Source organism: Pieris brassicae, chromosome 7, assembly GCF_905147105.1.
Source record: "Pieris brassicae chromosome 7, ilPieBrab1.1, whole genome shotgun sequence".
NCBI lineage: Eukaryota > Metazoa > Arthropoda > Insecta > Lepidoptera > Pieridae > Pieris > Pieris brassicae.
Genome location: NC_059671.1, coordinates 15,308,166 through 15,335,377, shown reverse-complemented (window position 1 = coordinate 15,335,377; position 27,212 = coordinate 15,308,166). Strand labels below are relative to the sequence as shown.

Below are 27,212 nucleotides of genomic sequence, written 5' to 3'. Positions count from 1 at the left end.
TAAATTGTAACATAGAATGCACTGGGGGCTTAGACGAGATGCATTAACAGTAGTGTATGTAGAAACTTAGGAAGTCGTAAACCAAATTTGTATATAAGTGACAGCTCGTGTCGACAGTCGGACAAATGGCGTGAGTCGGGATACGCGACACCGTGACAGTAATATAGAAAGATATTAACGCTCACGCTTTTCGCTAGTCAACGTAATTAAAGTTTTGGCAGTGTAGAAAAAACAGCGTTTATCCCCTATGTTATGGCGTGATCTCAAAAGCTGCTAATATATAATTCGGGTTCGCTATAATCATTTTTAATGGCTACCGTTTCAATACATGTTATACTGTAGATGTTTTATCGAAAAAGAAATTGTAATTTTCATTTTATCTTGCTGTTTTAAATGTTCTCGTAAAATTATAATTATCTAAACTAGAGTTAAGTTTTTTTAAGCTAAGAGTTTTTGTTTATATGAAAATAAATATGATAATATTAAGAATATCAGCAAATGAATACATTCCTTTATTTTCCTTTAAGCTATAGTTTTCAGAATTTCGCTCATCCTAGTTGTATGGGATATCTTTTAGTGATATATTAGTATAAGTGTTTGAAATGATTATAAATAATTTGAAAAAAATACATTATGTAGCTTGTAAGTTAAAGATACTTGTTTGTTATAAACTTTATACCATTTAATATTGCTTACCAATAACATAAAATGATAGTACACTTTATTTGTATATTTCATATGTGAAAACAGAAACTAATTAACATAATTAGTAAATATATTATTGTAATTATATTAGAAGCAAATGATATAATATTGATTTAAATTTATCAAATCAAGTGGATTTATGCTTTATGAACTTTGAAAATATAAAATCTAGTGAACAATACTAAGTAAAGTTAAGGAGACATTATTAATTCATCTATTACTAAGTTAATATAGAGATGTTTATTGTTGTGTTGTTAATTAATGACAAGTTTTAGTAACGATGTTTTAGTTTAGAAAAAAGTTACTAGTAGGTGTGCATGAATTTTCAAATTTTATTTTCAAGATTTTAATATCTACTAACTACCTACTATATAAACCTTATTAAAATAAAAAATAACTATGACTAGATAACTAGTTAGAAATTAGTAGAAATAAAGTTGTACGGGTGTATGTGTGTGTTAGATGTTCGACGTCTATTCATAAACAACAGAACGAGTCAAATGAGCAACCATTGGACATGAAGATTCTTAAGAACATAAATTTTTTACCTAAAAATATTATATTAATTATGTTTCTTAAGACGTCCGAGGTCCATTATGAGACAGTACATGGTTTCCATTTCCGCTCAATTCACTAGTATTAGACCTTTTTCCATCACGTCACACCACCGCGAGTGCCCTGCGTTTGAAACTGGAATTAACTTTTTTTCTACACTGCCGAAATATTGATTGGCCGTTGACTGACTGAAATTTAGTTTTCAACTTTCTACATATACTACTGTTAAGCCACCTTGTCTAAGCCCCGATGCCGCCAATACAGAGAGCTAGAACCCCAGTCCTCTATTTTCTTTGCCGTCATCTGTTTTTATTTTTAATCTGTGTATGTGTAACTTTCTGATATTTTTTTTCCACCAATTTAACTATAAACTTTAAATACACTATAATTTCATCATCGTTTTAAACAAAGGTAAATGAATCATGAATAATGCACCCCAATTTTCGTTACGGTGGAATAACTATGTTAGCCACGTTACAGAAGCTTTTAATATACTAAGATTTGAAAATGATTTGGTGGACGTTACCTTATGTTGTGATGGTGGAAAAATAAAAGCACACAAAATGCTTTTATCAGCCTGTAGTAATTATTTTAAACAGATATTTAAAGAAAACCCATGTCAGCATCCTGTGATTATATTTAGGAACTTCAAATATGAAGATCTTAACGCAATTATAAATTTTATGTACCATGGTGAAGTCAATATATTTCAAGAGCAATTAGAATCATTTCTTATTACTGCTGAACTTTTGGAAGTTAAAGGACTGACTGATAATTTAGAAGATGAATCCTATAAAAACCAGATAAGAATAAATGACAGTGTTTCATTAGATTTGACTTCAAAATCCAAACCAGAATCCATAGTACAAAATACTTCAGAAGAACCTATAAATTTGGCTACGTTGCAACCTACCAGGGAAGACAATTTGCCTATGAATGCTCCATTTGTTGTAGTGGAACACGATAATATGATTGATTTACAACTGGACTCAAATAAAGATAGCAATACATCACAATCAAAGCCTTCTGGATCATCTGATGAAATGCATGTTGATAATCAATCTAACTCGGCTGAGGATTTGCAAGAAAAAACTACTTCAGGTTAGTATATCAACAACAATATGAAGGAGTGTTGCATAATAGGTAGGTATAACATTTGAATTCTTATCAGAAATTTAAAATTAACATGATTCTTATCAGAAACCTAATTGTCTTAAGCCCTTACAGTATAGTAAAATTACATCTAATTCTATAATGTTTGCAATACATGTATGAACCTATATAAGTAATTTTAAGATTTTGTAAAATAAAATAATGTGTCTTTTTAGTGATTGAACCCATTGTCTTGACTATGCTTTAACCATGAAAGCAGCTAAAGTGAGTTTATACATTTAATGGGTTTAAATGTTCACAATATGTTTTTTACTTATATTGTGAAGAATGAATAGCATAGATTTTTTTAAAATTATACCATGGACTCCAAAACTTAATGTGTCATTTTAGGTTTAAATTTTTACTAACATGATTTGTTACTTACAATATATGGAAAATGTTTAGATGGGCTCATTTTAAGGCTTATTTAATGTGTTATAATTTTTTGTTGCAGAAACAGATTTAGCCAAGTTCCGCTGTCAACTATGTCCCAAAGGTTTTAAACATCCAACATCTTTAACACTCCACAAAGATTCACATGCTGGTAAAACACAATGCCCTGTATGCCGTCGGTCATTTTCTAGGTCTTATGACATGAGGAGCCACCTTCAAAGAATTCATCAAGGAAAGCAGCTTACTATAAAGGAGATAAGATACAAAAATTCTAATGATAGTGTTGCAGCCAAACAGTTTACGCATAATATTTAGTATATGGGAAAACTCTTTGCACATGGTGCAGTTGCCTATTATAGCAGTAAGCCTATATTATTATGGAAAAAAAATACATTATTGTATATTATTTACATTTGATAAGTCACAAAGAAATTGCTCAGAGTTTAAGCTTTGGCTATTTTTATACTAGTCTATAATATTGTTTAAATATATCTGTTAAAATATCTACGTGTTTGTGTTGAAATTTACCAAATTCCTTTTTTATTGACATTTATAGCAGTATTAGTTATTTTATGGGATCACCATTGTTTTTTAGTAGACTAACCTGTCATTAAATTATATAATAAATTATTATTTTGTTGATTAAAGAAAAATAAATCAATGGCGCTACAACCTTTCTGTATATGTTTACTAACTAATAGGCAAGTAGGTGATCAGCCTTCTGTGCCTGACGAAAGCTGTCGACTTTTTGGTTTTAAGGCAAGCTGGTTTCCTCACGATGTTTATCTTCACCGTTCGAGCTAATAGGCTGCTTTCACCAGCACCACTGATTTTCGTTAATATAGTTTCATTATTTTCAATAATAAATCTATTACAAAAAAACAATACATGAGACGACTGAATTAAATTCCTTATTGGTATATGGTATTCCAAAAGTGTTAAACTCCATTCTCATTTTATCTTTGATGTCGCAGATTGGAGGTGGCAGGTTGTTCTAAAATTAAATTGCATTGTGTTTAAAAGTCACTGTTCTGTGTTAAAGAATAATAAGCTTCAAGCATCGTGTATCGGGTATACGGCGCCAGCTCATTTAAGCCCACTTTATACTATATAGGTATTCTGGTTCAGGTTGTTGTATAATACCAAAAAAGCAATAGGGATTTACTATAAAACATAGGTATACATACATATTTTTAAATGGTCTTTTCACGGAGACGTTATGGAACATAACGATCTCGCCTAAAGTGATATTAATATGTTATTTTAGTCTAACCTAATTTACTAATAAGGGTATTTAACATAAGAAATAGTCCAATAACCGTACTTAAAGTCTTGTTCGTCTAATCTAGTATTTTCTTAAGGGGAAAACACTCTTGTTACCACTGTTTAGCACTAACGTGCACTAACACTAATTCAATTGGTTTTTGATCACCTCGACTTAAGGTTAGTCTTTATCTTATTTAATTTGAATTATTGCGATGTAGAATAACATAATCGTCTCGTTGGACGTCGTCATTGTTATTGTACTATGGACCATTGACTATTCCCCTGAGCACTTTTGGAATCGTTAGATTATATTTTGTATGTAGCTCTTACTTGTATAGGCCCTCAGCTGGTAACTATAAGTCCAAACAGGCATTAGGACTTGACATCTCAGACTTGTAGCTTAATCATTTATTTAGTACCGCCTCATTATTATTTAGTACTGGTTCATTATGATTCTTCAATAACTTAAATCTTTCGTCTACGGAGGATAAGGCTTGGTCCAATATATAAAAAAAAATTAATTTAAAAAGAGGTTTTCGAATTACTTATAGGCCGTGTTCATTATCAATTATTTTAAAATTAAAAGTATTTCTATCAGTAAATGATAGAAAAGCTCAAAAGCAACTTCATGCTTCGCCCAAATATTTTGGGTTAAAAAACTGAAAGAGGAGAGAGGTTATCAATTTGACGTGTAATCTTCAGCGATTACGTTCCATAGGATATTGTAATCAGACTCATAGTTGTCTGAAATATCCCATAAAGGATGCACGTTGCGCTGCACGGCCGCGATGTGATTTGCCGCTTATACTTAAGTCAATGTGTATATTTTTGTAGACCCAAATGGTGGGACCATTTGGGTCTACATAATATATACTATAATTAAGGTAAAGAACACTCATTTATTTGCTTTGTATGTCGACATAGTTTTGACAAAGATTCATGAAGATGGCAGCTATACTTTTAATGTAGATACGAGATGAAAGTCTCGGTGGAGAACAAGGCATTCGCAAAGGCACTGAAATTTGTGGTGACGTGTCATAATGATAAAACATAATTTATGAACTTATATAAAAACAATTCCCGTTTTTTTATTAGGTTTTAATTGGGGTATACATTTCAATTTAAGTGTGATTGACGATTATCTCAGAAAATTATAAAATAATTTTAGTAGTCTCTCTTTGTGAAAATCAGTCCATGAAAATAATAATTTATATAGGTACATTATTTTACATTAATTATTTAATTACTGACTTTCAGATATATCCTTATTTGATTTTCATACCACACTTCATACATTAGAAATAAGAAAGATTGTTATTTCATACTGTTTAGTGCATTTTGGGCTAGGTTCTATTTTTTTAAACGGAATTTATAAGAAACAGCTTGTTGTTTATCAAATTTTATTGAGGCGCTGAGAAGATCAAGCGGCCATTATTCCTATTTAGTATAGATTTTAAGGGTTCAATGAAAATATAGTTTTAGGTGTAACCGGCAATATTTTTGATATTTCTTAAGTTTTATGATATCCAATTTAAAGTATTAAAAACAATTATAAGGATTAGAAGTAAGACGAAAAAAATTGTAAAAGTACCTATGGGTTCACACTCTGAGGGCTATTCCGAATAGGGGTGAAACGGCAAAGCGGCCGCGGCGGGGGTGTCAGGGGGTAACAGGCGGAGGGCGCTCGATACGCGCGCGCGCTACAACTCACTCATTTAGTCGCATTTTGACGCCTCTCGCGTACGGGCCGTGTTTTACGAAACGGAATATTTTACTACACCGATCTCAAAAAACAAACATCGATCCCGTATGTATGTATTTTCGTGACAAAGGTTAATTTAGTAATTTATACAGTGTTCAGTGCACATAGTTTGTTAAGAAATCAAAATTTATGCAATTTGTTTACATTTGGCACACATGTTTGTTAATCAAAATAAATTAATTAAACCGTACCAAACCTAAATAAAATAATGAATATTGCTGTTTTTAAAGGTGCAATCGTGATCTTTATCGATGGATTTATTTGATCTGATGAAACGTGATTCTGAAAATAGATTGATTTATTACTAGTGGTCGGGACCGGAAGTTGCCGTATCGGTTGCAGTGCAATGTAGATGCAGAAATGCTCTGCGGTTTCTTTATTACCATTAGTATTTGAATATTTCATGGTATGTCGTGAGCCGGAGAGCATACAGTTGAGATTCGTTCGCGAAACGTCACGCGGCGGCGCAAAATGGGGTATTGATCGGCAAGTCGCGAGACGCCGGCGTTGCCGCCAGCCGCCTAAATAAAGCTCTGCATGTGTGCCGCCCTACGCCGAAGTCATCGCGACGACGCTTTGCATCTTGCGATCCATGCCATTTTCAATGTTACACACATTTTGATAGTTCTTGCCATTATCTACCTAATTCTTAATCATTTCTAAGTTTTCAATCAGTGTTCATTAATCGTTAGTGAAAAACATAAGGTACTGTACTACCTAACAAATTGTAGTCTAGTAACTATTTTTTTATGCATAATAAAATGTTTTTGCATAAAATTTTACAACAACGTGTGTGCTAAACGTAATTGCTTATAAAATACCAATCAATAAGTATTAGCTTACCTATTTTCTTTATTAAAATCGTATAAATTGCATAATAGGTATGAATTTAGTGTCAAAGATTACAAAAAGTATTACTTTTATTGTAGGTGGAAATGTTTGGATAAGTGCCTATTCATCTAATGAGAGCCATGGCGCGCATAGTAGTGGCTGGAGGAGCATTGCTCTACATCCTTAGTATAGCGGTAGAGACCAGTGCTCTCATTCTTCTACCGCACGACGTTCGCCCTGGGCACGCCGTTCGCCATTTCACTGGAAACCACACTCGCTACACCCTTCTCGACCCTGAATTCACGTCATATTTCACCCTTTTGGATGATGGCTTACTTATGACTACAGCTGATCTCACACCACTCTTGAATCAACCATTAAACCTAGCCATCTTGGAAAGAACACCGTATAGCAGTTCAGCACATTCATTACACTTGTTAGTTATGGATCGTAGAAAAATGCTCAGTTTTACTACAATCAATGGCCTTCGTGGAGAGATCCCAGAAAATTCACCTGAAGGCACAGTGGTAGACTTGCCACCGATAAGAGCGACTGCCCTCCTTAATATTGGCCGTATTGCTTACAAAATCATTAAGGGAAATGATGATTCTACCTTCGCTCTACGAGATAAAGATACAGGGCCAAACTATGACCTAAAATCAGTCGTTACTGAAGGTGACGTGGAAATAGTGGCTTTGCGACCTCTTGACTCTGAAACTAAAAATCTTTATGATTTTACAATTCAGGCAACCGATTTACATGGAGTGAGTAAAGCTAGTTTGCCAATTACAGTTAGCGTATTGAATGAAAACGACCACGAGCCGGTATTCGATCAAGAATTGTATTATTTCACTGTTAATGGGACTCTTGATAAGAATGTAAACAATGGTACAGCACATTGGCCAAGATTTTCTAACATTGGTATAGTTCACGCCTCTGATTCTGATGGTGATCGTGTCTACTATTCAATAAAAACTCCAACTAATTTAGCTGTCATTGTACCACAAACTGGAGAGTTAATACTCGCAGGAGAACCAGATGGTTATGATGCTGAATTGTTAGTAATAGCCCATGATGTTGGAACGCCTTCTAAAAAGAGTAAACCGGCTCAAGTATTTCTGGAATTTGTGGTTCGGGAAGAAAGAGAATTGCCAACTCTTCACCGAGAGAAGCGGCGTGTAACACGCGCTGTTCGGCCCACTAAAAGGATAGAATTCACTGAAGCTGACGGTGAAGTAGAAGGGCGTGCAGTTTTCACACTGGAAAAGGAAACCGACCGCGAAACCTTTAAAATTCGAGATGAAAATCCGTGGGTTACAGTGGAACCGAGTGGTGTTGTGAAAGTTAAAAAGAAGTGGGACTTTGAAGAGCTTGGACCTGAGAAAACTATCGACTTCTGGGTGACTATCACGAATGCCGGAAATGGAGGTAAGTTTTTTTATCTATTCAGCATTATGTATATTACGTCATAGTTATGCTCGTTATCTCGAAGGAATATATTCAACGTCGGAAGAATACTATGTATTCAGTCATTTTTATTGTAATAGCGGTCTCTTATATCGTGAAATAAGGTATGAAGTCATATATTTTTCACGCGTGACTGTCAGCATCACCTGACGCGACGTATCGAAATGCGCATCCAACCATATTATTATCTTGCGGCAGGTATTATAGTTGATCCTTATTGGAATAATACACACAGTCTCCTTTTTATTATATCATATATTTTTTTTCTATATTAAAATACTATGATACTAAAAATAATAAAATAAGTCTAAGAATAACGGATATGTTTAAACTTCATAATTTTATCAATAATAGTAGTAACATGTTATTATTGTGGAACATTATTGTCACGTACTTTAAATAAAACATAAATTTTACGTAAATTCCACAAACATATTCACATGCATAAATATAAGCATAAACTAACACATCTAACTTAAGCGGACTTATAATATTTCTTTAAAGATTGCGATCAATCGTAAAAGGGACAGTATGTAAACATTTTTAAACATTCAAACTCATAATAAAACCTGAAACTAGAACGAGGCGAGAAGTTTTATGCCAAGAAAGCTTAGTTCGTGAAGACGTTGATTATACACTCAAGTTTTAATGCGTTATTAAAAGTTCACTTTGGATCTCGTTAAATCGACATGCGAGTGTGATGGGATCATGAACTTAATCTAATCGTTACGAGTCATTTAAGAATACGATTATTAGGCTATTATCTTTGTATTATTATAGTTAGAAATTACTGTCAACGCCAAAAAACTTGAATGACTTCAATTAGGTCCACAAACATTAATCATTATGCGATGCAATCGAAATAATAGTACGTAGAGTGTATGGCTTCTCTATTAGTAATAGAATGTGACAGTGTGTCCTAGATTAGTAGCACGAGACATCGGACAGGTGGAATTCCCATTAAACAAATCTTACCTTGGATATGACAGGTTGCCACCGTGGTCAATGCGTAGATAATCGGAGACCTGTCGCACGGTTCCGATTCTATACGCCAACCCTTAGATCACGAAGCATTTTTTTTGAAATTATTGAATTCTTATTTAGCTTTGCTGTAAATCGTTCTTGATCTTGTGTGGGATACTTTACATTCCAAGGTTGGAGAAAGTATTAAGCTAGATTAGATTTATCTTAAGAAATATTGAAATGCTAAAGTGTCTTTTGAAAATTGCGTCATTTATAAGTTAAGAAATGTTTTCGGAAATGTAAACCTTCGGATGATTATATTAAACAATAACTTTAGCTATATAAATATAATAAAAATTTAAATTTAAAGTATTGCCCATAGTATAATAAAAATCGAAATCACAATGTCTAATAAGATTTAAATAATATTAATAAATTCTGCTTCAAAGTTTATCAATTTCATGACCTTAAAATCTTCATAGATCGAAACACATGTGTTATTTATTAAGCAGAGAAAATAGATCTGTGGGTGGCCGTTTTAGACCAATTATTCGTCATCTGACTCGGAAATCATTATTATCCTTGAAACACTTTTAACGCGTTATTATTTAAATTCAGTTTTGGGCTAAGTTATGTTATAGATTGAGGTGAAATTAGCGACAATTATTGACTTATATGCTTGGGGTTAGTTGCAGTCATATGATATTAATAAATAATAAAGTTTTATCGATACTAATTTAACTTGATAGTAATATAAGTTTTATCAGTATACATGTAATTAATTTGTTTTATATTTTAAACCCCATTTGGGTATAAATACCGGCTCAATGTTTCCCTGTCTTGAGCGACTTTCAACCAAGGCATATAAATAATGTTACGATAAACGTTACGTTTATATATAAAAATAGTTTACTTAGTTCAAGTAGGCTAAGTTTATTTAATTTTTCTCCACAAAATCACGGGAACTAGCTTGTTATATCTAAAACTTAACGCATTAACAATGCAGCTCCAAAAGCATTATAATAACTGCTTGGCCAGGTTTGTTTCAAACTCCAAAGTGCCTTTATTGGAAGGTATAGATTAATCCTCTATTTGTCCTCCTGTATCGTCCCACGCTCTTTGAGTTTACGATCGGACAAGTGCTTTGATGTTTTAGAATATCGTTTATTACTGTTGGCGTGAAGTTGTCCTTATGGTGATCTTATCGGTATAATGAAAAAAAAGGTATTATGAAAAAAAAAGAACTTAATTTCGCAATGATGTAAATTGCGAATACATGATTTAGAAAAATGTATGTGATATATATTTTTTTAAATAATAACAAATAAAAAGAAAGTATCAAACTCTTATACTTAGAATCCTTTCAAATTTTTAAGATTCATTTATCCTTGTTAAAAACTTACTTGTTACTATAGAGTCACGTAATTTCGTTTGTTATAGAAGTTGTAAATCAACGACAACTTGCTAAATTGATACGGTCCAGTGCAGTACAGTTTGTTAAAAGTCATTCATTCAATCAATGGCACTGGGTGCGGGCTTTGGTCGCACAATAATACTGGACAATTCCCCTCATTGTGTGCTGGCCACAATTACATATGCGAACTTCCTATCGACCACGTCCGATCGCATCTAGTCTACTATGAGTTTTGAAGGAAAATTTTGTCAATTTTTTGGAGCTAGGCTAGTACGAGTTGCTTTGTAAATTAATAATAGGAATAACCTAACACAATTTTCGGTTAAAAACTAACTTTATGTATATATGAAGCTTTGAAGAGTTAAGAATAATCGAAATTGAGCGCATAAGTTCGATCATAATTCGACAGTTGGTAGTTAAGCACTTTCTATAGTAATCAACAAAACAGTTGTCAATCGAGAGAGCAGACATCATTTCAATATCAGATAACTAAAATAACGTCTTTACAGCTTCGGGTTTAGGTGCATTGTCGTCCAGACGTAGAAGCGATCATGGAGAGATTTTATTTTGATCCATTTTGTTAATTAGGATGCGCGCAGTTTATTGTAATTAACATGCGCGTGACCAAGCTTGACTCATGGCCATGAATTCAAATGCTTGTTAACCCTAATGTAGTAATTGTATATTATTACATACTAGCTTTTCGATGTTTGAGATCAGATTACATTAGAATAGTTTTTTAATTTTACGAAAAATTATAATCTTGTAAGTAATTGAAGTCTTTTTTCATAATATGTGCACTCTAGTTAAATAAAAATAATATACAAAAACGATAGATTTAGTTTATCATATTATATTCAGAGTGGATACTTAGCGTTAAGTTAATATTTCCATATTTCAGATTAATACGATTTTGAATATTAAATCCAAAACATTATTTATTTTGTCTATCGCGAATTTAAGTCTAAATTAATATAACGTATTAAATGTCGGATTTATATATATTAAATAAAAACGAGAGATAAAACGAGTTATATAGACTCTAAATCTTAGTTATATATAACCTAGAATAAAAATTATACAATTTATCAATCGATCCCTTATAATTTTTCAATATTTTAATTACTTTCAATAAATTTAGGGTGGATTTTTGCAAAGATATCATCATCGTACTTGTTTTTGAACATGAAGAACTACTTCTCTATTAATGATTTTCTAGTCTGTAGGGAATCGCGAAAAATGGGAAAAGTCTTTGATGTATTACCACATTCGCCCTCGTATTCGACATTATAGTTAATCATGTTTGATTAATGACAAGGTATAAAAGTAGACAGGTAGTTAGACTGTTTTTTTTTATTAAAGAAATACTGTTGCTAAGCTCAAAACTTGACTAACCAATACGAGTTTTTTAATGTTATTCCTTGAACTCTTAGGAAGGTTCTTGTAAAGCCCTTTTATGCCGTAAAGAATGCGAAAATATAAAAAAATATAGTTTCATTTAGGACTTAATTTTTATTCTGGAAAAGCGAGAAGTCTGTGGAATAGCATTGCAAATTGTTCCATGCTACTAGTATACTAAACCATAACCATATTAAGGCGAAACTAAGTTCAGCCAGTTATATAATAAAATATATTAACATTATCTCGCAAGCTTTCCCTCCAATTGGTATATGATTGCGGGCTCTTCATAAAGGTACTTTGATAAGCTTTACATACATCATAATATGAATAATGGTTACCTTTATTGGTGCTCTGTATCACGTTTCATATTACATACGTTATACACCTTTCGCTGTTTCAATTAGTATAGTAATTATAATTAAATCTCTTTGTTGAAAATGTTTGTATTTGTAGAGCAATTCTTATACTTCTAACAGCTATTACAAATATAGCTTATGTTGAAATACATTTTAAGTCCATTAAAGTTTGAAGTATATATTTTAGGAATTTTAAGTAAACATGTTTTTTATCAAGCTGTTTAAATTATAGACTTTGTACGAGTATGTCTACCTAATACTGTTTTATGAGAAATGAGATGTGTTATTAGTATTTTGTCATTGTGTTTGGGTTCTATGAATTTACAATAAGTTCAGATTTATTCAGTTATTTAAAGGTTACTTACCAACCTATTTACGCCTGGTACGCATTAAGGATTCCATATTTTTTTAATGTGGTTGCTGCGTCTCTTCATGCGTGATAACGTAGCAACCAAGTATCTTCAGAATGTCACCAAACTACCATTAAATATATTACAGTGACATAGATGTAAACGATTGGTCCCCCAAGGAACTATTGTAAGTGCTGAGGAGTCGTGTAATCATGGTTTTTGCATACACACCACTTCATACCGTATTGTTCTGCCTGCTGTGGTTGTTCAAGAGCTCTCTGACCCTGATTGGCATTCACTATACGTCAATTCACCCTTCTGAACTATTACTAAGCATTTTTCACTTTGGTCACAAACTCCGAGAAGAAACTCAATGAATAAGTTTTTAATTAAAGCAATAGAAGTCGAGTTCGAAATGAATATTGTTTTTTGCCAACAGCATAAAATGTAGAATTTAATAAGCATAAATTCTTTCAAACTCAAAGAAAAGGCTCTCATACAAATATAATTTTCTTTTAATATTCTTGTATCGATATTTGCCGTTTGGTGTACCTATGTTGTGGTTAGCTTAGGTGTGCGGGGTCAAAGAGGGCGCGGAGCATTATACTTAAAATGTTACAACATTCGTCTAATTATAGATTTACGGACGTGTTGCTTTTAAGCGTTGCGTAGTTTATTCTTACCGTAATGGTATCTTTTCCTTCGAAAAAATAATTGAAATTAAAACTTCCAGATTTGATAAACACATTACGCGTGTAGTTACTGCTTATAATGTGCTGAACGTATTTAAAAAATAGTATTTTAAGAAAATTGTTTCAACTCCTTACAATGATCATTTGACGTTTATAAGTGCACAAGTCTACATAGACAAGAAATAATGATATTTGATTTTATCTGGCAGACATATAAAAGATAAGCGAACAAAATTTATTTCTAATTTAATAATCTTGAGATTACACATAACATTTTTATATATCTGTTAATTAATCTATTTATAAATTAAAACGAATCGCATAATATGTTACTAAGTGCAAAACTCGAAGACGGCTGGACCATTTTGAGTATTCTTTTGATATCTATTCCTTGAACTCTGACTAAGGTTTTTATGGAGAGAAAAATTGGAAACATTGCAATACAATTCCCTAAAACACATTTTATAACAAAGTGTTCTATATGTTTGTATGAACCCACTAAAAAGATTGGCTAAGTAAAAAAATCATATTAAGGCGAGACGAAGTTCGCGGGGCCAGCAATAAATGTGTACTCTGGATTAAATGTATGTTGTTAATACTCGTTTACTATTACGTAAATGTATTTCTTATATGCATTAGCTTTCGTTTGAAATATGAATCAATCTTCTATGAAGACTGCCATATTTTCTTTAAAGTATATGCATTTTAAGTATTTCCCTCAAAGTACGTTTAATATCTTCTATCTAAAGTAGGACGTACGGTCTCTGTATATTCTACAAATTTCGTTACAATGAAGCTTCATTGTAGGTGCATGCTTTATTGCTTAGCTTGTGTGATTTATTATAACTGCTATATAGCAGTATATGTGACTACGGGGGAATTGTTCGTTACTTTATTAAGATTTAGTGCAGCTTCGGGCTTTAACCCATCAAATTATTTTGCTTCCCCGGAGAATACATTATTAATGACCAACAATTAACTCCCTTACCTTTAATAAATTAGGAGTAATTTTGTGCTTCTAAGGTGTGTGTGTGTGTGTGTGTTTATGATATTCTGCTGTCGTCCAAACAGTTAGACAGTCAGGTTCGTGAAATAGCATATCAATTGTTTTATCAATTGGCCGACTAAAATACCGAAATTGTCTTCTGGAATTGTTAGTATACCTCTACCTCAGGTGTATTTTTCTCACCCAACGATATCAACTTTTTATAAATGGATAATAAACTTCTTTATTAAGTCCATTACCTGCAAGTCTTCTATGAACATACCCGTTTCTCTTTTTGTTTGGTCTCAGGTGTTGAATTTATAACGGCTTATGATGTTAGACTCGTGCGTCAACAATTTGGCTGATTCGTGCTAGGTGATTATAACCACTTCTGATTGCGAAAGTTGATGAGTGCTATAACATAACGCAGTAAGTGGTCGTCACGGCTGTTTGAAGTGCGTCTTATTTATCAATGAAACTGTCAAAGTTGTTTACGTTAATATTAGGTCCTTACATATGAAATTGGAAATAAAATATTTTTAAATATAATATATTTAATTAATCAAAGTATGAACCATTGTTTTCTATGCACTTTTGCCATCTTATAGGTAGCTCATTGATCCCTTTACTAAAAAAACCAGTAGGACGGGAATCAATAAAATCTGTGAAGGCGATTTGGACTGCCCCATCAGAGTTAAATTTTCTACCTTGCAAGAAGTTGTCCAAATTTCGAAAAAAAATGGTAATCTAGAAAGGGCCGGGGAGTACGGAGGATGTCTTAGACATTCCTATTGAAGCTCTTCTAATCTGGTAGCCGTCTGTTGTGCAGTGTGTGGTCTAGCGTCGTCGTGAAGTAGCAGTGGCGTGGAGCGATTGACCAGCCTAGGTTTTTTAGCCGCTAGCTTTTCCATCATGGTTTGCAATTGCTGAAAATAGACATCAACCGTAATAGTCTGGCCAGATTTGAGAAAACTGCAATGTACAATACCGGCACTAGTCCACCAAACGCTTACAAGTAACTTTTTTGGGGTTAATTTTCGCTTGGGGAAGGATTTGGCTGGCTGGCCAGGATCCAACCATTGCGCTGAGCGCTTTCGAGTATCGTAAAGAATCCATTTTTCATCACAGGTAATGATTCGATTTAAAATACCTTCATTATTGTGCCGGTTCAGTAATGTAACGCAGCAGTCGACGCGCGTTTGCCGGTTTGCCTTTCAAGCGTTTTAATCTTCCCAATTTGCTTCAAGTGAATTAAAACAGTTTTATCACAAACACCGCAGCCTGCAGCTAACTCGGACGTGGTTTGCGATGGATCCGCTTCCACAATAGCCTTCAATACTTCATTATCAACTTGGGTCTCAGGCCGTCCACGGGGCTTACTCTGCAGGTCGAAATTTCCAGAACGAAAACGTTGAAACCAAAAACGAACTGTGTTTTCTTTAGCAACATGACCACCATACACATCATTCACCCTTCGAGTCGTTTCCGCAGTACTAGTGCCACGGCGGAACTCGTACTCGTAAATAATGTGATACTTTAAGTTTTCCATTTTGTAAAATGAGTGACGCAAACAGAAAAAAAACAGAAGAAAAAGCAAATGAATGATGGTCATCGAAGCACAAATACATGAGTAAATAGCTGTACAAATTTGAATTTGAAATTCCTAACCAAAGAGGATGTATTTGAGGTCAAAGTGGCCAGTACGACAAAACGCCAATTTCATATGTAACGACCTAATATATTTCTATCTACACTAAACTTCGGTGGCGCAGTGACTCTTGGCCTTCGAAATAAAAAAACGCCACCTTATCTGACTTTCCGCTGGTGTTTTGGTAACATTGGAGCTTGCATATGTCAGTAAGATATTTCGAGAGATGTCTTCTTGACACTTCGATCTTCCCCCATTTCCTTAAGGTGGTAAAAATAATATTCAATCTAGGAAATAAAGTCTGTTCAAATAAAACTCTAGTCCCTAGTTGATTACTTACTATATTTAAATGGAAGCCTACTTATGACCTGTTCTAATTTAAAATATACAATGTGTTTCCGGTTCACCTATTGTCAACACGAGTAATTCACGTTTAATCAACCTACTTGCGGCCTAATTTTACAGCGAAATTAGACTTTAATGAAACTATGTCACATCATATATAAATTATGCTGTTATTTGCAATAATTGAAATTGGTTGTATTAATTAAGCGATGGAAATTAAATTAAGAGCTGGAATCGTGACTATTCACTGCTCGTACCAGGCATTCAGTAGTCAGCAGCAACTCTCGACTTCAATTCCAGACTCGAAATTGCACTTCATTTGCTTTCACGACGTTGCATCCGAATCATATGTTCTCACGCTGCGTAATAAGCCTCTCAAAAATGGATTGATAGGTCTCTATATAACATGAATCGTATATAATTAAGTAGGTGTTATTCATAATTTAGGCTGTCATCATTTCAACGGGAATAGTTGCCACATTTCATCTACGTCAATGAACAGGACGTAAAAATAAAAATACGGGTCCGCGCATAGAATCGTGTTTAATCGACGCTGAGATGCATCAAGGATAGCCACAGACTATATAGCCATAGAGTGTAGAGTCGTGTCGTTCGAGAAAGAATGCACATATCGGACTGACGATGCAGCTTTTGATATCATAATTAAGCCGTTGATGACCGGCGAGGGGATAATGTTTATCTAACGGCTATAAATGGAGATGAATAATACATAAATTCGTTAATGAACGCTCGTTTCTCTTTTTGTATTTTTTTCTCATAAATACCTGCGTCGTATAAAAAAGACATTATACTTATGTTAGCAATTAGCTTTGTTCAGACGGAATGAATTCTGTATTATAAAAAAGTGTACCGTAATGATTTGTAAATGGGTGTTGTGTATATGTATTTTTGACGGATAGGTATTGTTATCGAAATGGACGTAATATGGGTATTACCATCATTTTACAACTATTAAATCTGTTTTTTAATAAAAATGTTCTCCTGCAAAACCCTTTTAAAGAATAAAAATATCCTCGCAAAATGACTATATTTTGTTACGTTTCGTTTGTAAGATTTCGAACGCGTTTTATGAATTGCATCGTAAGAGATGCGAATATTAAAATATGGGACACATGTAAAAGCATAAGTCGAAATCTAAACTCAGTCGTCATTTTTATACATTTTAAGAAATAAACACAGCATCAAACGGATGCACGTGTGCGTCTCGCTCCCTCATTTTGCTTTTATTGTTACCAGCAATTACGCTTAGTGCTCCCAGTAGAACGCCCGCACATCGCAAATGAAAAAAAAAAAACATTCTTTTGTCTTATATCATATGATAATATCGCGGTAAATCGCCAGCCCATACTATTTAAATGAATAAGGATCGTTATCAACTTTATAAGGAATGCTATTCTTTTATTGGCTCGCCTTTAGAGCTTTGTCGAAATATTTACGCTCCATATTGAACGTGAAATTCCAAACAATGAGAGCGGTATCCCACTCCGGCGCATATGCGCCGCACACGTGCGCCCTTCCCAGATTCGTTTGAATTGAATAAACAGAACTGAGAACAGTCACGGTTTAATTTACTGACAATTTTTTCAACTAATGTTTCTGTTTAGATACATTTTGCATTCTTTAATAGACATTCTATATAACACTTATTTAATTAAATACTAAGACATGTCGTATGTTTGCGGCCGTACACAGATTAAATAATATGTAATTTAAAAAGTATTATATTACTACTAATATGAGTCAAATTAAGGAATAAAATATAAAAATTATATTATTATTAATATTCCAATTTGTATTTTTATAAAATTTCGGAGGTTTTATAAACGTTTATATAGGGTTAAACTGCCGTTTCGACAAGTGCGATGTTACTCGAGGTCAGGTATCGATCGAGTCGGCAGCCGGCACGCGAGTTGAATATCATGTTGTTCTTAATAGCGTACTGAATGCTTATCCTGAAACGGATTAGATTTATTAAAGGAGATGTGATTTATTTCGTATGACATATCTTTGTTATATATTTAAATGCTTTTCTGAATGTTGAAATGAAATTCAGAAGGAAAGAACGTTATACAACATTGCTACACATTCGCTTTATTCTTTGTATAAGCAGCAAGTAGGTACACTAGGAAAAGAAACTCTAATACCTAATTTTTTTCTATAGTATCAACGCAAAGGCCATTAGAACAAGCTGAAGTGTCGGTGATAGATTAAAAGCTCCAAAGTAAGTAATTCTATATGAAGCCAAAATAAAAGTTCGAACTGCACAGGCTTCGAGATACTCGAACTTTAGCTCCACTTTAATAGGTTTGAATTAAAGCCATTTAATCTGTTTATGTAGCTTATATTCAAAAGCTCTTTCCGACATTTTGTACTAATTATTTTGAATTGACTGAAAGCTAGCACAGCGTAAATTGTCACACGTGTATAATTCAACACTCAACGAATATAAATAAAATATCGTTTGCGTGTTTCGATAGTAATATTTATGATTAACGTCATCATATTGTAATTAAACCGCACTTGCTATTCCATTATTATTATTCACATGACCGCTATGTATCTTGTCAAATTCAGTCTCACGCCATTATCGGAAAGAACGTTCAAAAACCTTATAAAAGGTGGTTTAATGATTGTGTTCGCTACCATGATTAAAATTGTATGACATGATGAACTTGTAGTGGTAGAAGACACAGTATCGTCTACGATTTTTTTTAATAAAATAGGGGACAAACGGGCAGGAGGCTCACCTGATGTTAAGTGATACCGCCCGCCGCCCATGGACACTCTCAATGCCAGAGGCGTTGCCGGCCTTTTAAGAATTTGTACGCTCTTTTCTTGAAGGAAGAATTTCTTTTCTTTCGTTTTATAGTAAGGCCGCCAAAATGTTTGATGTTAATACATATTTTATCACGCCTAATTAATAACGAGTATGTGTATAGCCCAGTTTGGTGTATAACATTTGTTATGACAAATAACAACGGTTATCTGCTGCGGTCACCGGAAGGAAGTGGCTGAGCCACTCCGTAACGGAGAGGCGACATATTGCTACGCTTGCCTGCTCATATTAAAATATCTCGATCAATATTGACTTGTGAGCCAAACGTTCATGGCATAAAGTACGTACTCGAGTTATGTATGCTTATGGTAATTACGCTAGAAGCGTGAATTTTTGAAGAGAAATTGATTTTTAATGAGGATACGAAATTTGTATTCAATAGAGATTTAGAACAGTAAATTTTATAATTAATATTAACTATTAGCACAAAATATATTAAACCGAAGTACGATGGATAGTGTCTATTATTAAAAATCGTTGATCAGTTAAGGATATTATATTATAATTGGTATCACCTTGCGAAGGTATAAACTATAGAAGCTATAAATCAACAAAGGAAATCATAACATCATAACATAGAATGTCTCAAAGAATTGATTGATACTTTAAACATCTCTACCGTGGCATTTTTACGCTGCTAAATGGTCCTGCTCTTTCGTACATTATATCACAAGCTAGAAGGAAACCGTTGGAAAGATGGTGAACTACACCTGTCAGTGGTCTTAAAACGTATCGTAACGTACGATTTGACTATGCGTTGCTCAAAGTATTTTGGCTCAAAGGCTGTTTATATCGTATCTTACATTAATAAATTCTAAGCATTTAAACAGTGATTTGTCTAGAAAACACGCACTTCCCATGTTATTTATAGTTGTGTGCATTTAATGATTTTGCTTAGTTTCTGTTCTGTGACCAATTGAATAAGGTGGATTTGCCGAATTCAGAGTCACGATAAGCATACAATTATTGTTAACAGTATAAATAGAGACTCAATACGTCACATATACTGCATCTCTGAATGCCTTGGGTATTCAGTCGTTGGTATTTCAATAAATTCACCTAGAATCCGTTTCGTTTCTTAAATCAATCGTATAACTGAAATAATTTTAGTTTAACTAACTTTTAATTAAATTAACGACTCAGAGTAATCTCTAATAAGGAACATTCATGACTTATTCGAGCTTATATATATAGATCATAAGAATAATAAATACAAGTGTTCATAATCTTCCTCGTTTCTGTATTAAAAATCTCGGTCATAATTAAATGTTTATATTTAATAATACATTTATGATTAATAAAAAGCCTTCTTAAAACACTTCTGAAATCATTTCGGGAAATTAAATTTACAAACGCGTCACTTCCACTTTTAATTGAATTAAAAGTGGAAGTGACGCCAGGGTTGCCGGCAAAGATTTTTATAAATATTAAAACGACTATTGGGAGCATCAACAAAAACTGAGTTTATTAAAGCCGGACAGACTTAGTGGAAATGCGGCTAAATGAATGTCGTGCCTAAATCGTGATTTCATCTCAGTCAAATTACTCGATCTAAATATAAATGAAATACCGACCCACTCCGCAAACTAAATTTACGCTCAGAGCTAGTATTATTTAAAAAAAAAAGGATTCTACCATTATTGATTTAACATTTTTACGACTCATTACATCAATCATTAGAAATATTTCAATTACGCCTTATTTATTTATTAGTAATTTTACAGCTAACATACATATCATAAAAGAAAACACTTAGACAATATAGAAAGCCAAAACAGATTACATAAAATATAGATAAAAATATATATGTAACGGTCGAAACATTGTACATTAATAGACAAAAATATTTTTTTTTTTAATAAAACTGAAACTTAACCTTAAACAAACGGCAATTAATACTTTATATTTCAAAGAAAAAACTAGAGTTTAATATTATTATTCTTAAGGAATTGTCGCCAGGAATTGACTTGCTGTGCTGTAGGGTTATTTTTTAAACGCCAGGCGTGTTGATTATCGTGTAAGTGTTTAATAATATTAATTGATATTTCATTACCTATACATAGAAGTCGATGTTTTCTATAATTATGATGTATTTATTTCTGTGAAATTAAACTAGTCGTATATATACGATGAAGAAGCAGGTTTTACATTTCAAAACGGTATAGCGTTTTAGAACGTTTATCCGCTGTATTATATCTAAGTACAACATTACCGGATAACATCAAATCGTTTCCCACAAACGGGGATCGTGACCGCGGCGGCGATCCGGCCGTTGATAGCCTTCCATCTGCCTACCACTCAGTCTTCGTGAGTGAACTAATTGTATAGGATTATCATACCATCTAATAGTTGTGTAGGAAACGTTTAGGTTTCTATAAAAAATTTGAAGGCGATACGAAGCGCCTTTCAGTTCGCAATGTGCGGAAGGCTAATGCGGTAATGGTGAATGATTAACAATAAAAAATACAAGAACTCTATCCCACTTATGGCGTAAGGTAATTAAGGTTCTTTATTCAAATATAAAAACTTTTTGTTCACAAGTACCAACTTCACAGTACATACACAAGGTTTGTTCGAATTCCGAAAAATATTAAATTAAGGAAACTATTATCTATTGCGTTACGTACGTTAGACTTATTACGTTATTCGCTGATAAGAAATTAGAATTATGAAAGTATATACTAAAATCTATCTCTCTTTCAGTCCCATCTACATACATGTCGCATTAGTCAAAGCGCAATAATTAATTCTCCTTTCTATTGTTTGGCTAATGTTATGGACGCGGTAAGGAGCGAGTAGCTATATTTATAGCTAATATAGCTTTAATATTTAAACTTTTCTATGTATTAGCACCCTTTTAGTAAGAAAATTTGAGTTATCCCAAACTCGCGAGAACGTACGTACTAACACTATCTTGTCCCATTTATTAAACGTAGGTTGACCGTTAAGCACGTCTTCAGGTAGTTACATTAGATACTATCGAAGCCTCGAGGTGTGAAGCTGCGATACAAGCGGTTAACACACTTCGCCGGATTTGAACTTGGTAACTGTTTACAAAGAATTGTACGTTTAAATGATATTCAATTTTAACAGGATTGCCGAGTTTTAATTATTAAAAGATTCTATATTTAGGGGTATTGTGTTTGTTGCGTAATAGATTGTAAATTTATAATAATAAATAACCATTGTAAACTCCAAGATAAATAAAAGAGTGCATATTGGAGACTATTTGTTCTTATTGGTTAAAGACGCAGTATTTATGTACACATCACACTTCAAGGTGGAATCGCTTTCTAGGTAATTCCTATAATACTTCGTTTGCTCTGAATGCTCCTTAGAGAAAACCTACGTTTCAATCCATGCTATTAAGTGAGTAGTTTTGTAAAACTTTCCTTGGTACGCTTACTATGAGCGCTAAAAGCGTGATTGCTACATTTTATATCGTTAATATAAGAAAAGATCAAGAAACTAGAAACGTATGTATATTTTTACGGTTTAAATTATTATAAGGCCGCATAAAATATGGCCACACGTGTGCATTCCTGGTGAGCTATTGAATTATTCCAAATTTTTATCATTTCCCGATCTTTTATGCATCAAGAACATTGTGGTACTGTTAAAGAAATAATAAAGTTTTCCTAATTTGGCCTAATCTAATAATAATAACTTAATAATGGTTAATAATGCACTATTGTGCATAGTGTTAAGATTTGGGTTAGAGGTTTTTGAAGTGAAAACTTATTTAGTAATGTGATTTGACAGTCGATGAAACGAAAAATCAGATTTAGGGTGGGAGAAAACGAGATAGGAAGCATTATATAGCTTATAAACTTTAAATTAGTGTGTATTTTATCTATTTCTGAAAACGTAGATGTGCAAAAAAATAAAAATAAAAGACTAATTTAATTAAATTACAAAATTAGACAGAATTTTAATTATTATTATCAATTTTAATTACATATCAATTATAAAAATTTTGAAGTATGAACTTCTTACTACACTAATTTAAAATTGATGTGTTTGTTTATTATTGACTTGTAGTACGTGACTAAGTGTCAAAAGGTCAGTTTTGAAACGTAACTCTCATATAGTTTGTGTGTAATACATGCTCTTATTTGAATGTTATGTTAAAGAGTCTTTTGTAAACAGTCGATTGTTTATTTTAACTTAGAGGAGTGCGTAAAATAAATCAATTTCATGCGGACGAAGGGCGGGCAAGCCCCTACGTAAAAAGGTAAGGTTCACCTAAAATATGTTTATTTTGTATTACATACACAGAAAAAGCAATTGACTGTCACAGGATTTTTCTTATTCAGAAAATTGTACATTTCCATTAGTTTTTAGCCAAACACGAAATCAATATTAGAATATTTATAATAGTTTATTATACATAATTTTCGTTTTAAAATTTAGACAATTATTCCATAACAGATAATATAATCAAGGTATTGTGGTAAACAAACATATACCTAGGTACAAACGCTGCGCCATTTCTCATTTGTATGTAAATTAGTTCATTAGAGATTTACAGAATGTTTGAACAAAGTACGTTAATTTCGTCTCGCACATTGAATTTGTGCTTTCCGAAGCTTTATTTCACATACCGTTAATCATGAAATGTACTTTTATTAAAAAAAAAACATAGAAATCAGCTGCGCTACAACCTCTTTAGGTCTAGGCCTCAGATTTCTGTATCTGTGTCATGATCTTTTTTGATCTAAGGCAAGCCGGTTTTCTCACGATGTTATCCTTCACCGTTCGAGCGAATGTTAAATGCGCACATAGATAGAAAGTCCATTGGTGCACAGCCGGGGACAATTCCTCAGATTCCCATGACGTCAGGGATGAGAGTCGCACCCTGACCACCAATGGAGTGTCCGGTGATCGAACCTACGACCTCAGGTTTCTCAGGCCTACACTGCTACTTTTATTTTACCTATCCTATATATTGATGAATGCCCTTGACCGGTCATAAATGCATTAAATCACACGAAAATCGAACCAAGGACCTGTAAAACCGCATTGATCTGTAATTGGTTTTAGTGATTATACAATTATAAAAAAATAACACGAACTTAATACATTATTCGACTTCTTTATAGCATATGTGGTCAGTTTGAGGCTGCTTGAAACGTCTATTTTGCTCACATATATGGTGAGAGTATAGTTTTCTCTGCTCGTGCTGACACGTATATTATTATGTTGTCCACACTAAGATTTATACACAAACCAACCTCCTTCTACTTCTTAGTAATCGAATTGAATACTTTCTTGATAAATGATTTCTACTTGGAAGAAAACAATTTTTTAACCGGATTAAAGGTATTTGTATTATTATAAATAAATTAATTCGCAAGTACTTTCGGTTGGTCAAAGCGTATGTAGTGATTAGGCCTATCTAGCATGTGTTTACAGATTGCTGATTTTGTGTGTAGTCTATGTCAAAACAAAATCAGCAGTGTGTGAAGCTACAGCTGTGATACTTTTGACATTCAACACCTTTTGTCTTCAGTCACCGTGACCACGCACGCTGTAAAGCACGCGAAACGTTGGAAAATTTAAATTTAAATTATGTATAATAATTATAAGTTTATAATAATACAAATAGCTTTAATCCGTTTAAAAAGAGTTTTCTTAATGTGTAAAAGCCATGTTAACAAAAGACAACACTATGATTTCTACTTCTTCAGTCATACGCTCCATTTCTGAAGGTCCACTTTCCCCTGTCTTCGGCTAGCAGGGTTTGGATGATAGTAAGTAACTAATTAATACCTATCTCCCATATGCTTGACTCAATGCCGGCGTTCGTATCATGTCTTAACAGGGCTTACCGACGTGTAGGTGGGCGAAGAGATGGTGAGTAAAAGCTATTTGACAAAGATTAAACGTCCAGCTTCATTCACACACTTGATGATTGCAGTGACGTAATACTGCCTGAAATATACGATATACTAATCGTTAAATCATAAAGCTGTTGACGTTTGAATGGCGCACTTCCTTTTTAATATTGTAAATAACTATAAACAATCATTTTCAATTCTACCCTCATTACGGAATTAAAAATCGAACGATTTGTTATGATATCGATTCTAAAAACAAAACACCATTTGCGTGCATACTGTTCACATGAGCGTACGGAAAAAATCCAATTGGATACATAAACAGTACGTCGGGGATTCGTGTCAACGAACGCAGCTTTGTTAGAACCCCGCCCACCCCCCGTCTCAGTAGGGAGGAACAAATGATAGGGTGGCAATATTTCCTATAGTTAGCTTAAGACACAGTATCACGCTGTTATAAGTATAATGGCTTTACATTGTTGATTGATTGTCGGTATTAATTATCTGTTGTGTATCTTTACTAACTGTTAATGACTTGATATTAATTAAATATACGTGTTGGACATGAGGACATTATTAAGTATTTACATATATTTTATTAAAATGTTAGTGATTAGGCAAAACTCTAGGTTCTAGCATTCGGTACAATGTTGAGGCGAACTTTTATCTTCAAAATACTGGTTATTTTTTGTTTTTGTCATAAGTTTTGACATCATTCAACATTATCATCTAGCCAGACATAAAGACTAAAAAATAATTTAAAACTGATCTAATTTACTAAAAAGTATATTTATCATAAGAAAGTGTACAATAACACTACTATAAGGGGAAAACACTCCGTTTTTGTTAACTTTTTTTTTACTTACCACTGTTTAGCACTGAACATTAACATGCACTCACACTAATCAACTAATTCGAATGGTTTATACAGGTTATTAAGTTGTCTGAGAAACGACGTAATTCCAAATCTTGACTTTCCAATATAAGTCGCAAAAGCAGTCACATATCCCGCGAGCTTGATTACGACACCCCTCCTAGATTCCCCTTCTAAAATTATTTTGACAAAGTCGTAAGTACATACGAAGTCTCCCGGCACCGATTCCAATACCGCATACTGCACGCCGTGTAAGTACTACGTTTGATGAAACGTTAAACTTATCTCTTTCATGGCCTAACTACTTGAAAACACTTAAGTTTTCAAATAGCTTTAGGATCGTACAACTTTAATGTTACCGACGCGACGTAGAAATCCTCATTGAAAATTTAAAACTGCTCCTTCAAGCAATTTTATGTATGCTTTACCCACTTATTCTGTAAATGTGTAAATAAAAAGATGCAGCAACAGCTTGTCTATTGTACAGACTAGATTGAATAAATATTAGTAAAATAACAATAACGACAAAGGCACGCCAATCTCGCTATAAAATATCATTTCACAATAGGACTTGCATAAAGGGAGTGCGTCGCGTTCTAAAAATGAATTATAGTACTTGTTCCGCAATGCAGTGGTTGAATGGGGTTGCAAGTTGCAAGCCCGCAGTTATGGCGATTCAACATGCTATGTCTGCCCTGGAGTCGATAGGGTGTGATCGAATGTTGACTTAATGCCATTTTTGCCATCCAATAGTACAACTATAAAAGAATAACACGAATGATTTTTATAACATATTTCACTAATTGGACACCGATACGTAGTTTAAGAAATTGGATTTAAAAATAATTAAGTATTTATTATCTCTTACATAAGTTTCATCTTCATTAGAAGTAATACATTGTATTATTGTACTCACGTATTTCATTGGGATACTCTCCTATAGAGATACTTCATCTAACCGAAATGGAAAAACTTTAGTAATATCACTTATTATTTACCGGCGTATCAGTGATTGTGTTCTGAGCTATGGTCAAATCTATAAGATAGGGGAGACAACGGATGTCGCTGATTTAGCGGCAATGTTGCTTTTGGATAAATTGTCTGGCTAAAATCGATGAAACGATTTTATTATCGGCTGAGCGACCCCTCTTATGTTTCTATCTGTCTCAATCGCAATAAATTTTCTTGTGTTGTTTTCTCGATGTTCTATTTTTTTTACTGCTTTCCTCGAGTGGGTGGTCATGTTGGGTTAAGATACAACTAACATTTATTACCGTTTAATATTGTACAGATGAAACTCCGAAAATACATTTTAACTTTTGAATTAACTACCTCAAAATAAGTTTCCTTTGTTTA

The 27,212-nt window shown here is 33.3% G+C and overlaps 2 protein-coding genes across 2 annotated transcripts in view; both read left to right on the top strand.

Moving 5' to 3' along the window:
- The first annotated feature begins 1,572 nt into the window (after nt 1–1,572).
- Nucleotides 1,573–3,302, top strand: LOC123712549 (zinc finger and BTB domain-containing protein 14-like). Its single transcript, XM_045665707.1, has 2 exons — nt 1,573–2,361; nt 2,867–3,302. The coding sequence occupies exons 1-2, from the start codon at nt 1,683–1,685 to the stop codon at nt 3,118–3,120; spliced, it is 933 nt and encodes a 310-aa protein (XP_045521663.1). The 5' UTR covers nt 1,573–1,682; the 3' UTR covers nt 3,121–3,302.
- Nucleotides 3,303–5,807: 2,505 nt separating this feature from the next.
- LOC123711573 (neural-cadherin) overlaps nt 5,808–27,212 on the top strand; it is a 254,181-nt gene continuing 232,776 nt past the window's right edge. The window contains exons 1-2 of the mRNA XM_045664169.1: nt 5,808–5,882; nt 6,763–8,092. Coding sequence (XP_045520125.1) covers nt 6,796–8,092 — 1,297 coding nt within the window. The 5' untranslated portion in view covers nt 5,808–5,882; nt 6,763–6,795. The remainder of the gene's footprint in view (nt 5,883–6,762; nt 8,093–27,212) is intronic.